General features: G+C 45.0%; 2 protein-coding genes across 2 annotated transcripts; one reads left to right on the top strand and one right to left on the bottom strand.

Annotated features, from left to right (window-relative positions):
• The first annotated feature begins 473 nt into the window (after window positions 1–473).
• LOC123106557 (zinc finger MYM-type protein 1) lies at window positions 474–3778 on the top strand. The gene is made up of 2 exons (XM_044528682.1): window positions 474–851; window positions 1101–3778. Exon 2 carries the CDS (start codon window positions 1113–1115, stop codon window positions 2316–2318), a length of 1206 nt encoding a protein of 401 aa, XP_044384617.1. The 5' UTR covers window positions 474–851; window positions 1101–1112; the 3' UTR covers window positions 2319–3778.
• A 1898-nt stretch (window positions 3779–5676) lies between these two features.
• LOC123101216 (uncharacterized) lies at window positions 5677–12640 on the bottom strand. The gene is made up of 10 exons (XM_044522766.1): window positions 12250–12640; window positions 11903–12173; window positions 11394–11616; window positions 11231–11300; window positions 10367–11011; window positions 7685–7746; window positions 7050–7101; window positions 6166–6543; window positions 5919–6059; window positions 5677–5844 (listed from the first exon to the last, which is right to left on the bottom strand). Exons 1-10 carry the CDS (start codon window positions 12400–12402, stop codon window positions 5677–5679), a joined length of 2163 nt encoding a protein of 720 aa, XP_044378701.1. The 5' UTR covers window positions 12403–12640.
• Window positions 12641–13297: the final 657 nt, after the last annotated feature.

Genomic DNA, 13297 nt, shown 5'->3' with positions numbered 1-13297 from the left:
ATCCTATAAATTAGTCCATAACCAAATAATCAACATGTATAAGATTTGGAGAACGTTATAGTTTTAGGCATAGATACGAACACCTCATTTCCTCCTTCCTACACACACATTCATGCATGTACTAAGCACAAAAACTGATGTCATACTAGATTTTCCAATTTGAAAAATTCAAAATATTTTGTAGCTCAAACAGTCAGCCCAATTCAAAATCTGTTTTCATCACTAAATCCACTCCGACCAGACCTTCGGAACTAGATCCATGTTTATATGTTCTGAATTTTTGTGTCCAAAGTTACCAGGTCTGGGCAGTGGCGGAGCCACAGGGTGGACAGGGTGGGCCGCGCTCCACCCTGAGATTTCGGCCTGGCCTATATAGGATGGCATTTTCAGAGACGGGCCGAGACAAAAAAATAAGCCCGTCAACAAGTGCGAGCTGAAACCAAATGAACACGGCACATCCTCTCCTCTCAGTCATCTCTCCTCTGCAACCACGCACGGTCGCCACATCTGGTTGAGTTCGATCCGCCGCCAGCCAAGTCGCCCCTCACCGTCGCCGGCCCACCGCTGGATCTCGGACCTCCCTGACGGCTGAAGCCCACCCGCCCCGGCTAGCTGCTGCCTGTTGCCTGCGCACGACGCACCACCCCGCCCAGCCGCCCCTGACGGCTGCGCCGCTGCGGGCCGCAGCATGCCTGCTCCTCCCATCGCCCGGTCGCCCTGCGCAGCAGTGCTCCCGAACCAGGAGCAACCCCTACGCAGCCGCCCTGCCCCTGCTAGCCGAGTAGTCGGGGTCGGCCAGTCGCCGACGGCGCCCAGTCCCCTTCTCCTGCACTCCCTTCCGAGAGAGAGAGGTACTGGCCCCAAATCCTCAATCCCCAGCGGCCTATTTCAGTTAAATTTGTTTGTTTGTTTGACAGGGAATGGAAAGGAGATGCAATGCTTATATATTACATAGATGTTCTCTGACATAATATTTTCATGTTAACAAACTAGTGTATCAGTATCATGTATGTTGTTGGAAACTTGGAATGTCTGTTAACAAACTAGTAGATGAACGGTGAACTGATGAACACATTTACACATACACATAAATTTTGCAGAATTTTTGAAGAATGAAGAGGGTAGGAAACATTGCTTCCCTTTTTGCGAGACATGCTCAGAAGACAAGGAAGAAAGCTAGTACGCCGGATGTGCATGGGACCGCGGATGTGGCCGAAGAGCAAACCAGAGAATTTGTGGTTCAAGAGCAAACTCAAGAAACAGTGGTGTCTATGTCAAATGTCACGGTTGAGCAAACTCCAGAACCAATGGTTCGACTTGAAGATGTCTCAACACCACCGTCAGTTTATGATTTTAGCCGTCTTAAACATGATCCCGGGGAAAGACCACCCATTGCAAGTTATCATGTCAATGATCAAGACGCAGTTCGGAGAGCATATATCCTTAAGGCTGCATTCAAACCTTATGCACATAACTTTGAAGCAAGAAGAATTGGGAATAGGTTTCGATCATTCAGTCCTTTTTGGTTTCATGAACATAGTTGGCTTGAATATAGTATCAAGGAGAAAGCTACATTTTGCTTTGTATGCTTCTTGTTCAAAGAGAAAAAAACTAGTGGGAAGGGAACTAATGCATTTACTGATGGTGGTTGGAGAAATTGGAATAGAGATGATGCTCTTGATAAGCATGTTGGTGGTGTAACAAGTGTGCACAATGCAGCTCAAGAGAAATATGACTTATTTGTGAATCCCCATGCAACAATTAATGATCCTCTTGTGAAGGTGGATAGTGAGGATCTACGTCTTTATAGGATGAGGTTGAAGTATTCACTTAGATGCTTGCAGTTTCTTCTTCATCAAGGATTGGCATTTCGTGGGCATGATGAAAGTGAACAATCTAGCAACAGGGGAAACTTCATTGAGCTATTGAAGTGGCTTGCAATAAATAGTGAGGAGGTGAATAAGTATGTCTTGAAGAATGCACCAGGTAATTGCAAATTGACTTCTCACCAGATACAAAATCAGATTATTCAATGTTGTGCAGTACATACTAGAAATCAAATTATTGAACAAGTTGGTGATGATCATTATGCTATTCTAGCTGATGAGTCTAGTGATGTATCACATAAAGAACAACTAGCTCTATGTTTGCGTTTTGTTGATAAAGTAGGAAGGCCAAGTGAGCACTTTCTTGGAGTTGTTCATGTAAGTGACACCATTGCATTGTCACTCAAGGAAGCAATTCAAACTTTACTTGCCAATCATGGTTTGACTATAACTCAAATTCGTGGGCAAGTTATGATGGGGCTAGTAACATGAGAGGAGAAATTAAAGGACTGAAAACATTGATCATGAAAGAGTCAGCTTCTGCCTATTACATCCATTGTTTTGCACATCAACTCCAACTAGTTCTTGTTGCTGTTGCCAAGGGAAATGATGATTGTGTATGGTTTTTTGATCGAGTGTCTTTATTGTTGAACATTATTGGAGTTTCTTGTAAGCGTCATGACATGCTTAGAGATGCTAGACTTCATAATATCATGAAACTACTTGAATGTGGTGAGTTACAAACTGGGAGTGGTCTGAATCAAGAGATGGGGTTACCTAGGCCTGGTGATACTAGGTGGGGCTCTCATTACAAAACTGTTCTCAACATTGTTGCTATGTACCCCACAATTCGTGATGTAATCATCACTCTTGGACAAGATGCATCACAAAGGAGTGATTGGCCAAAAATCCATACTATTGTTGGAGTGTTTTAGTCATTTGACTTTATTTTCAATGCCCACTTGATGCTTGTCATTCTTGGATACACAAGTGATTTGTCTGATTGTTTGCAAAGAAGAGACCAAGACATTCTTTCTGCAATGACAATGGTTAGATTGGCAAAAGATAGAATACAAGAACTGAGGTCTAATGGGTGGGATGCATTTCTTCAAAGAGTCACATTATTTTGTAACAAGCATAGCATTCAAGTTCCTACAATGGAGGATAATTATGTGCCTTATGGAAGATCAACATGGTTTGTTCGACCCCAAACAAATGATGATCACTTTAGAAGAGAAGTATTTCTTGGAGTAATTGATCAAATTAGTCAAGAGCTTGAAAATCGGTTTGACGAGATCAATATGGAGTTGCTATCTTGTATGTCTGCTTTGAATCCTGCCAACTCATTTGCTGCTTTTGATGCACACAAGGTATGCAAACTTGCTGAGTTCTATCCAGAAGACTTTTCAAGTGCTGACTTGATACACCTTGAACTACAACTTGGTAACTATATTGGTGACATGAGAAAAGATGAGAACTTTCAAGGCCTTGGGAATTTTGTTGATCTCTCAATTAAGCTTGTTCAAACAGGGAGGCATATAGTTCATAATTTCGTGTACTTACTTCTAAAATTGGTATTGATTCTACCAGTGGAAACGGCAAATGTTGAGAGAGCATTTTCTGCCATGAGTTTAGTCAAAAACAAGTTGAGAAATAAGATGGGTGATAGTCTTTTGGATGACTGCCTGGTCACATACATTGAGTGGGATATTTTCTCTGAGGTGAATGAAGATGACATAATTGATACTTTCATGGCCATGCAGAAGCGTAGGCCGGAAACATAGTCTTTTTTGAACTTCTCAAGGTATGTAGTATGTAGTATGTAGTATGTCTATGTAGTCTTCTTTCATGCAAAACTGAGAGTTTTAGTGTGTTTGTAAGACCATATTGATCTATTTCTATGTGTTATTGATAATTAGTTAGATCGTTCACATGTCAAATTTGTTGTCAAAATTTGGAAGCGGCCCACCCTGTTGTCAAATGCTAGCTCTGCCACTGGGTCTGGGGTACGTAAGTTATGAGCCCCACGGTACATAAGTTATAAGCCCCACAGTATGTAAGTTAACACACATTTTACACATAAGTTTCTGGGGTATGTTTCAACAACTTCCTCCCACGATCAAAGTTACCAGGAGCAGGGTAATGTAAGTTATCAAGTCCGCAGTGAGTAAATTACCATGTTATTTACACAGAAGTTACCAACGTATGTTTTAAAATCTTTTTTTCCTGGGTCAAAGTTACCAGACCGGGGTTACATAAGTTACCAACCCTGATGTGCTTAAATTACCAAAATATTTACACAAAAGTTATTGGGTATGTTTCAACAACTTTTTCTATGGTCAAATATATCACGCCCGGGTACATAAGTTATCAGGTTTACGGTACGTAAAATTTGGCCGACCAAGATAGCATATTTGGTTCAATCAACATAGAATGAAACATAGATGAAATCGTAAGTGTGCCAAATTCATGTGTATTTTCTTGAAGCCTATATCTACAACGAAATAGCTTCAACTTCCTTGTAATTGACATGTGCAATGCCTAGGCAAGTTGGTAGTTCGTATGAAGCCTTTTGTCCCACTTCTTTATCAACCAGGGTTCGAGTTAGGTTGGTGGGCTGCGGGTCTGCAGGGAAAATTGCTTGGGTTGTTCAGAATGTGCTGACTCCCGCACGATGCTAATCTGACAACAAACATAGTGTTTGGTAATGTCCCTAATAGGCGTTATTCGCAAGATTCTTTCACCATTAAACCCATTATGGTACGGTAGAATGGTGGCCAACTAGCTACGCCACGTGGCATATGTTGGTTGGTCACGGTGAGAAAGTTTTTGATTTTTTTAAATGGCAGTGAGACTTTTTCCTTTTTTTCAAGAAAATTTTTTCGAGCCTTTTTCTTTTTGTGATGGATGTGATGTCCGTTTGACGTGAGAATTTTTTTATATTTTTTGAGATGAAGGTGAGGTGCACACAATTTCCTCTCAAGCGGCCCTCAATGGCGGGCCCCAACCACTAGTTTTTAGGTAAACCATGTGGATAACTATAACATGAGAAGTGAAGTAACTATTGCGTCTCAAAAGTATACTTCAAAAAGTGGGTAGGTCATCTTGGTAGACTCGCATATAAAAATAAGCTCTCATTGAAAGACATACATAAAAACTAGTGATTCAACTAATTGTCTTTATGATGATGTTGAGGGTTCAAATTTCACCTCTAGCATATTTTTTTGCCTTAGAAAATGAGAAGATTAAAATCATAAAAGCTATGGGAATTTTTTTCCCGAGAGATAATGTGATAAAAAAGTGAGAGGATAAAAATGACTCAATGGAAGGTGGAGAACAAAACCTGGTGAGTGTGTCAAGCGCTAGATGCGGATCGAGCGGTAGGAGTCATTCGGGTGTAAGACGAAAAACATATTGTTCGCCAGTTAACTTTCTCCATAGGATTTTGGAGCAAATTAAACAAGTTGAGTTCCTCTCTCTCCGTTTCATAGTAGTATATATTTTTTCTGAAACTCGGTCCTTTGAAGCCTGATTTGTTAATTATGGTATAAGAGAATTGTCTGATTAATTAATAAAAACCGTTAAAACTTGCATAGAGAAAAGGGGACCTCACCCGGCCTAGCACCTACAAGACCCACACGATCCGTCGAGGTAACGTTTTCGGCTTTGTTCTAAGTCAATCTTCCTTTTATTTTGATCAAATTTATCGAATTAAATTCCAACATTTACATCACAGAAACTATAGAAAAACCTAACTTGGTAATCAATATAATGAAACAAATAAATTCACATCAACATGTACTTACGCCAGTACGGAATTTGAGTGCACGCAGAACAAAAAAAGAACACATTACCTGTAGTTAGTCGAGTTCCAGAAGCGGACAGCTGGGTGGTTGGAACCTTCCTCCTGGATTCCTACCGCTATTACCGGAAGTGTTGGGTGGCAAGCTAGTGCACGAACCCACCGTTTCGTCCCACGAAGTGTGTGAACACGTGTCTTTGTCTTCAGATCCCATATCTGAATCGACACGAGAAGAGATGAAAATCATTACATATTCAGCTCCATTGCTATCCCATATAAATTCACACAACAAAACTTTCCTGTAGACCCAGACCATGGATGAGCATAACCACATGGTTCTGATCCCCCTCGGTGAAAACGTGATCATAGAGGCTGGACGAATTTTGTTCTATTGCAGCGATAGGCTCATCGGAAGGATAAATGGACCAGATCTGTCAAGTCGGTTTTCAAGTACGGAAGATCAAAATCAGATTAATCTAGGACACCTTCTGATGCACGTAGCGTAAGTAGCATGCACAAAGGAAACAGAATACCAACCTCCATTCTCATTGTACCCTTTGCGCAACAACTAGTAAAGGTGTCGGTGTCCTTGGGATTAAACTTAACTTGCATCAAACCTGCAGTTGAGTGAACTGTTCGAATACATTCCCAGCCACTGTCCCAGTCCCACAGCTTGACCACGCCGTCTGTACACGCAGATAGTAGGTACGGGCTGGTAGGGTGAATCGCCAGTGATGTGACATCAGAGCTACCACCGTCTCCAGCTTGGAAACTCTTAACTTCTTTCCATGTAACACACAAGTACACGTGAATGTATCCATTATCATCCCCGGCTACAAACCAATCACGTCGAGGGATGAACCTAACCGAATAAACTATCGTTGCCCCCACGACACCCAATGCAACCACTGGTTCCTGGCAATTATAAATAAATTAAGTGTGCCCAATTGTATGAAATACTTTTAAACAAGATTAGTGCGAAAGGCATATACGCATGGAAGCGGATTAGGAGCACTCGGGTGCTCCATCCCCCTATATTCAAAAACAATTTAATAATTCAAAAAAAGTAAAAAAATCCTAGATATATTTTTGAACCAAATATGACTAGGTATTGTACTCATATAAAAAGTTTGGCCGAGGAATGATTCTCGTTCACTTCAGGGCAAAAAAGACAAATTTATGACGACAATGTAGCATGAATAGTACTTATATCTAGCATTTTTTGGAAAATATTTAACCCCGGATACAATAAAGGTCATTCCCTATTTAATCTTTTTATATGAGTGCAATACCTGGTCATGTTTGATTCCCTAAAAAATTCCAGGATTTTTTGACTTTTTTTGAATTACTAAATTATTTTTGAATATAGGGGGGCGTAGCACCCGAGAGCTCCTATGCATTTTCGTGTTAAATACCGCTACCTGCCTCTTGTAGTCCCACATCGAAAGAAGCTTGCCATGACCCACCAAAATCCTACAGGTCAAAAATTCAGCCCAAAATAAGCACGGAATTAATTGACGAGGCAAATCTTTTGCCTCCATTTCCAAAAAAAGGAAAAATAAATCAGCTTGGGCACCGAACGCTGCACTTAAAGTATTGAAAATCCGCTTCTAATGCCCAGGCTCATCTGCACCCGCGCAGAGGGAAAAAATCAAAATAAATACTAGATTTTTAAAAAATAATTGTACGATAGATAATTTGATGCATGAGGTCCGCTCTAATTTTTAAATCATTTGGACATCTGAGCAGATCTCAGCAAAAAAGACAAATTCGGAGTATATAAATTTTTTTACTGTTCATGCACTGTTCTGACCTGATTTGTCTTTTTTGTCGAGATCTGCTTAGATGTCCAAAGGATTTAAAAATTAGAGCGGACCTCGCGCACTAAATTTTCTAGCATGCACTTTTTTGGATTTTTATTATTTTATGGTTTTTTTCTAACTGGGTATAGATGAGCTTGGGCACCGAAACACTGCACTCCCAAAATATGGAATACTATATCGAACTCATTTTGGTGCCAAGTAATACACGAGCTGCAATCAATGAATCTGCTCACCAGGGTTGTGTGAGATGCACGTCTATCGATCTGAGGTCCGTAAATTTCTCACTTGAGACGATCTGGGACAGGAAGAGATTATTAGTGGTCATAAATGTGTCAAAAATACTTTTATATTATGAGACGGGGGAGTATTATCTAAATGACATGTGATACTAACCGGTTTTTAGGTTACTCTACAACTCCGTACTACTCCCTCAGTCCCAAAATAAACTTGTAGTTTTTTTTTTCGAAACGAAGGCAAAAGATTTGCCTCATCAATTAATTAAGAAGAAAAAAATTGTCCAGTTAATTAACGAAAAACCGGGCAAAAACCGATACATATAGACCACAAGCGGACTACTCGCTAAGAAGCAAACTCCATAACCCCACGATCAACCCGACAAATACACATAACATGTAACAACCATGAACCCTCACACTTCTATGCCTCAAAGAAACCTCTAACAAAACCAATATTGCATACATCGAACGCCACCAAATCCACGGAGATGGAGGACAATGGGACCGAGTATCCTCCATTAAGCTGCCGATGACGCCTTACCAATGACACCACTCTTCTTGCCTATGGTCCTGAGAGCCTTCTTCACCTTCTTTATTTTGTCCGTAGAAACCTCCTCCGCTAGGAGGCAAGCAATCGTCTTGCCAGACCCAGGAGAAGCTACCTCCAAGGAGGCGAGCAAGCGGCCAAGCTTTTTCAGAAAGACTACCTCGTCAATATATGCCAACATAGCATCATGGTCAAAGATGGGCGACCGGATGGGCTTCGTCACCTCAGAATTAGGTGCTCACCTACCTCATCACCCGCAGACACCACATGGCCAACAACCTTAGGTGAGAGAGCAATAGTAGCATCCAAACCTGCACAGTCCACAAAGTCGAGAGTCTGAATGGGCTCCAACGACGGCGGAGAGGTCGCAATCGACATCACCAAGTTCCCTCCAAGCGGCCCCATCTCCTTAGGAAGCACCATCGAAATAGGCGAAGTAGGCTCCCCACAAACCTTCTGGAGCTCAGCCATAATCTGCAGCACCGGAGCCACGACCTCGACAACAACTTCACTACCAGAAGCAATCGGCACGGCAGGCAACGGCAACCGACAGGATGTAGCACGAGGGGAGAGATCTCCATACATGCATGCTTCCCCATCGACAGAACCAACCTGAATCTCGGGCAGCAAGGACACATCAGGCACAACCCCAATCTGAAGCTCAGGCAGCGAAGACACATCCGGCACGACCTCTAGTTTGGCGAGAGCGGCCTCCGCCCTCCCCAAAACACTCCCGGCTCGCACTAGGCAGACATGAAGCTCAATGCGAAGCAGCTCGGTCTCCTCCGCCAACCCAACTTGCTCAGTCGAGATAGGTTGGAACTGCACATCTGTCATGGAGACTTCATCGGTGGATGCAGGTGGTGGAGCAGGACATTGGAGTGGCGAAGCATGGACAAGCTTCTCAACATGGCAGAAGCGAGGGATGTGGCCGGATCGAAGACAATCCTTGCATCGAATTGGATCCCTACAAGAGTATGCTCGGTGACCTCGATAGAGGCACCGAAAACACCTGTCTCTCAACCACGTCGGAGGGGGACGCCGCACATTGACAACAAGGCGACGAAAAGCAGCAGGAGCCGAGCGGCGCCCTCTCGAGACGAGCTGCCAACCTCCCAAAGCATCCCCGCATGGAGCCATAGGAACTGTTGACACCGCCACTCGGTCGAAACATCCTCGCCAATTTCCCCAGCCCGGACGCACTGGAGGCGCTTGCACGATGGGCCCTTCGCCTGCAACAGTGGTGAGTAGAGCTGAAGCAGTAGGCACTACGTCCAGAGAAGCCACCACTCCCCCCTCGCCATGGATGACGAAGCAACGGGAGACATGCGTTGAGCCGAGCATAGCCGGAACCGGTCGAGAGACGGGATCCAGATCCGCCTGATCTAGATCGAGCGGTGGGGGACAGATGGGGCTTGTCGCCGGTGGCTTCAGCAGGTTGTCGAAGGCGGCGCCGGCAGAGCAGGGGGTGACGGACAGCTGAGCCAGAGAGCTCGCCACTGCGGCCAGAGCGGAAGCCGCTGCAGCCTTCGGGGAGCGCAGGCGGGAGACCTGCCGGCCGCCGTTCTCCAACCCGGTGCCGACAGGCCAGAGGCAGTGGCCGCGGGAGCGGGGTCGGAGGCGCTGGCAATGTGGCCGTCGCCGGTGGGGGCTGGTGGAGGGGCGCGGGGGCCGCGACAAGGTGGACGGGGGCGGCGGGCGGCGGAGGTTGGTTGCTCGGCGCGGAGCCGAGGCGTCCCTGCACGGCCGGGCCAGCCTTCCGTCCGGCGAGGAAGGCCGCGGCGAGCGCGGCGGCCAGAGCAGGGGCGGTGAGCGACGGGGCTGAAGCGGCCGACGATGACGGAGCAGCCGTCGCGGACATGGGGCCGTCGCGGACGCGGCTGCCCGCAGCTACCACACGGGCTGCTCGGGCACGACGAGCAGCGAAGTTGGGACGGGCGGTGAGCAGACGGGGCAGAGCTTCCAGATCCGGGGCCGCCGGAGGCAGGGGAGGTCGGAGGAAGGAGGTCAGCCCGGCAGCGGCGCCGCGCGGTCGCTCATCGCGGGCGTGCTCATGTCGCGTATTCGTCCATAAAGCTATAGTTGAGACATTTATTTTGAGACAGAGGGATTACTTGATATGCAGAACTCACCTTGGGGGCCACTCCCTCCTCACTTGGTAGGCAGATGACGGCCCTCAACATTGCTGTATGCTCCTCGCCCCCTACCTCTTTGACTCGCTTCAATAATTCGCCATCAATTTTAGGCTCATCGCCTATGGATGACTTCAGCTTTTTAAGGTCGTTCCTGCTCCCCATGGCGATCATTACTATCTTAAACATGCCCGCGTCTGATGGCGGTTGTTGTTGCTCCAGCATTGTCACATTGAAAGAGCCAGTTGACATTGGGTCCAGATTGTTGGTTCCAGTACGGATTTCGTTCACGAGTTCGTGCTTACAAGGAGTATACATATTGGGGAACTGGGGTGCAACCCAATAGTTCACATAACGATCTGTCATGTTAGCTATGCTCAGTGGGCATTCGATACGTTTTCCTGCCTCGAATGGAAAGCAGAGCTCGAGAGGGTAAATATTTACTCCATTTATCAGAGTTGATGAAGTGCTAGACGAGTTTGAAATATCTATTCCATTAAGCCTACAGATAATATCCCCTATTGTAGGTCGCTTCAGTGGGTTATCATCCGTGCAATCTATCCATATCTCAGCACATACTTTTACTTGTTCTAATAGTGTATGGCTCTGTGATGTACCAAACGTGTTCTTCCAACTTTCCAGCACCTATGCAATTCACAATCATAGTGTGTTAAGAGTTTGATCCGGGGTAGCACTTTCAAATAGGGAACCAGAACATGTAGTTATAAGAAGTGTTGAATATCAAATAATTTAGATTCAAAAAGAGTTGCCAGTATCTTGAAATGGTAATTTAAATGATTTTACCTCGTCAAGGTTGGGGCGCTCGTCAAGTTTAAGTCCCATCATAATCTTTATGATTATAACCCCTAGACTATATATGTCCGTCTTCAATGTCATTTCACCTCTGTTTATGAATTCCGGTGCCAAATATCCCCTGCATGAAAATTGATGTAGTGATTGATTGATGAATAAATGGGTATGCAGAAGTGCTGTATGATGTCGAAAAAAATGGACTTATGTAGCCTACAGTGTTCCTGCTCGTTTTTCGGTAATAATCAGGCTTTGGCTTTCAGGTAACCGCTTGGATAGACCAAAATCCGCTATTTTAGGTACCATATAATCGTCCAATAGTATATTCTGAGGTTTGAGGTCCATATGAATAATGCGCTGCTGGTGGCGGTGAAGATAGTGCAGGCCCTCGCATATCCCCCTGATTATTTGATATCGCGTAGACCACTCAGGTTCGCATTCTGTGATGCGTATAAAATACAAGAAATAGTTATTTTTAATTTGTTATTATGCCATCAGAAGAGCAGTGCAACAGAAGGAGAAACACGCAACTTGGTTGATTGCACGATGTGCAAATCAAGTATACGCATGTTCAGTAAAAAAAAAACAGAGACACCTGCTTCTTCACTATGTGTACATTTTGCATAGGCAAAATGTCCAAACTTCCGTTTAAGATGGAAAAAATAAAAATAGACATCAAGGATATGCTGCATAAAAATGACAAGTAGGAGTGTAGGAGTATGTGACTGATCCTACCTTTGAAATACTTGTCGAGGGTCCCTTTACTTAGGTACTCAAAGCATAATAACTTTTCTCGTTCTACTCCCAAGACTTCTTTTCCTTCATATAGCATCGGCACCATTTGCGTGTTAGAGCAGTGTCCTAGAAACCGTACTATATTTTTGTGCTTGACCTTTTTGAGACAATCGGCCTCACTGTCGAAATTTTGTGAGAGAACCTCCAACTGTTCATTACGAAGTTTCTTCACAGCAACCATCATACCATTTCGAAGCGTACCCTGCAGTTCACAGCACAATTATCAGCGTGCCAGGTTATGACTGTGAGCGCAGGTGTGAGCCTAAGGGTGCACGTACCTTGTAAACCACTCCAAACCCACCACTGCCGATTAGTTGATCAGCAGAGAAATTGTTTGTGATGGCCTTGAAAACCGAGTAAGGAATGACGATTGGACCCATGCTTTTGTCACCTGACGCCCTCTCCAGCTCACTATATTCATGACTATCCATGATGGAGTGCAGTGGGACACGGCTGAATCAGGGTTGGCGGCACGTAACCAAGCTCAAGAGAGAAGATGTAACACAGCAAGGTAACAAAACTCTGAAAGATTCATTCATGTCATCCATTCGCAGAGAAACATATCAGAAAGACAGAAACTAATAAGTGTATATATCTCGATTAGCATTAAGCATCACAAACCTGGGACGGGACGCCGGAGGCGCTGAGGGTGGACTAGAGGCGCTAAGAGAGGACTGGATCACGGGGTGATTAGTGCTGATGAATCTGCATTGGCATTAATAAGCAGAGGACGATGAAAGGAGCTGACTTGTGTGGGCTGACGGAGTCGGCCGAGAGCAACGTCAACGAGTGAGAGGAGAATAAGCAAAGGGCGTGACATATGATTAGTGAGCAAGCACGCGGTTGCGCTTACTCTTTAGGCTTTGAGTTGTTCAACCACGCGTCGCGTCTTCCTCCTCCGTCCCTTAGCACCCGATGAATAATCCCAGTTGATGCACTACTATAAACCTTGGCCCTTTCACAATGGATCTGATCACGTACAAGATCAAAGAACGAGTAAAAGTAGATGCAACAGCTCTCCGCTGCCTTGGCCTATGGTGAGTCGATGACTACTATATAGTTGCCGTGTTTCCCTGAGTAGATCGACCTTGGCCGATTCAAGTGTTTCACTTCATCATTTTGTATTGCGAGACGTCCGTGTCGTCTCTCCCGCGGGCGACCCGGACGTAACCTAGCCGCCGCCGCCAGAACCTACCTATCCAGCCTTCTCTTCCTTGCCGCCGCCGGGCAAAGCCCGCGTGGCGTCGGCGGCGACGGGGCCCGTTCATCCCATCTCGCGACGCCATGGCTGCTGCGGGGCGCTTAGCCGAGGAGGTGGTAGTCACC

The sequence above is a fragment of the Triticum aestivum genome, chromosome 5A (genome assembly GCF_018294505.1).
Source record: "Triticum aestivum cultivar Chinese Spring chromosome 5A, IWGSC CS RefSeq v2.1, whole genome shotgun sequence".
Classification (NCBI taxonomy): domain Eukaryota; kingdom Viridiplantae; phylum Streptophyta; class Magnoliopsida; order Poales; family Poaceae; genus Triticum; species Triticum aestivum.
This window is presented reverse-complemented; position numbering and strand designations above follow the sequence as displayed.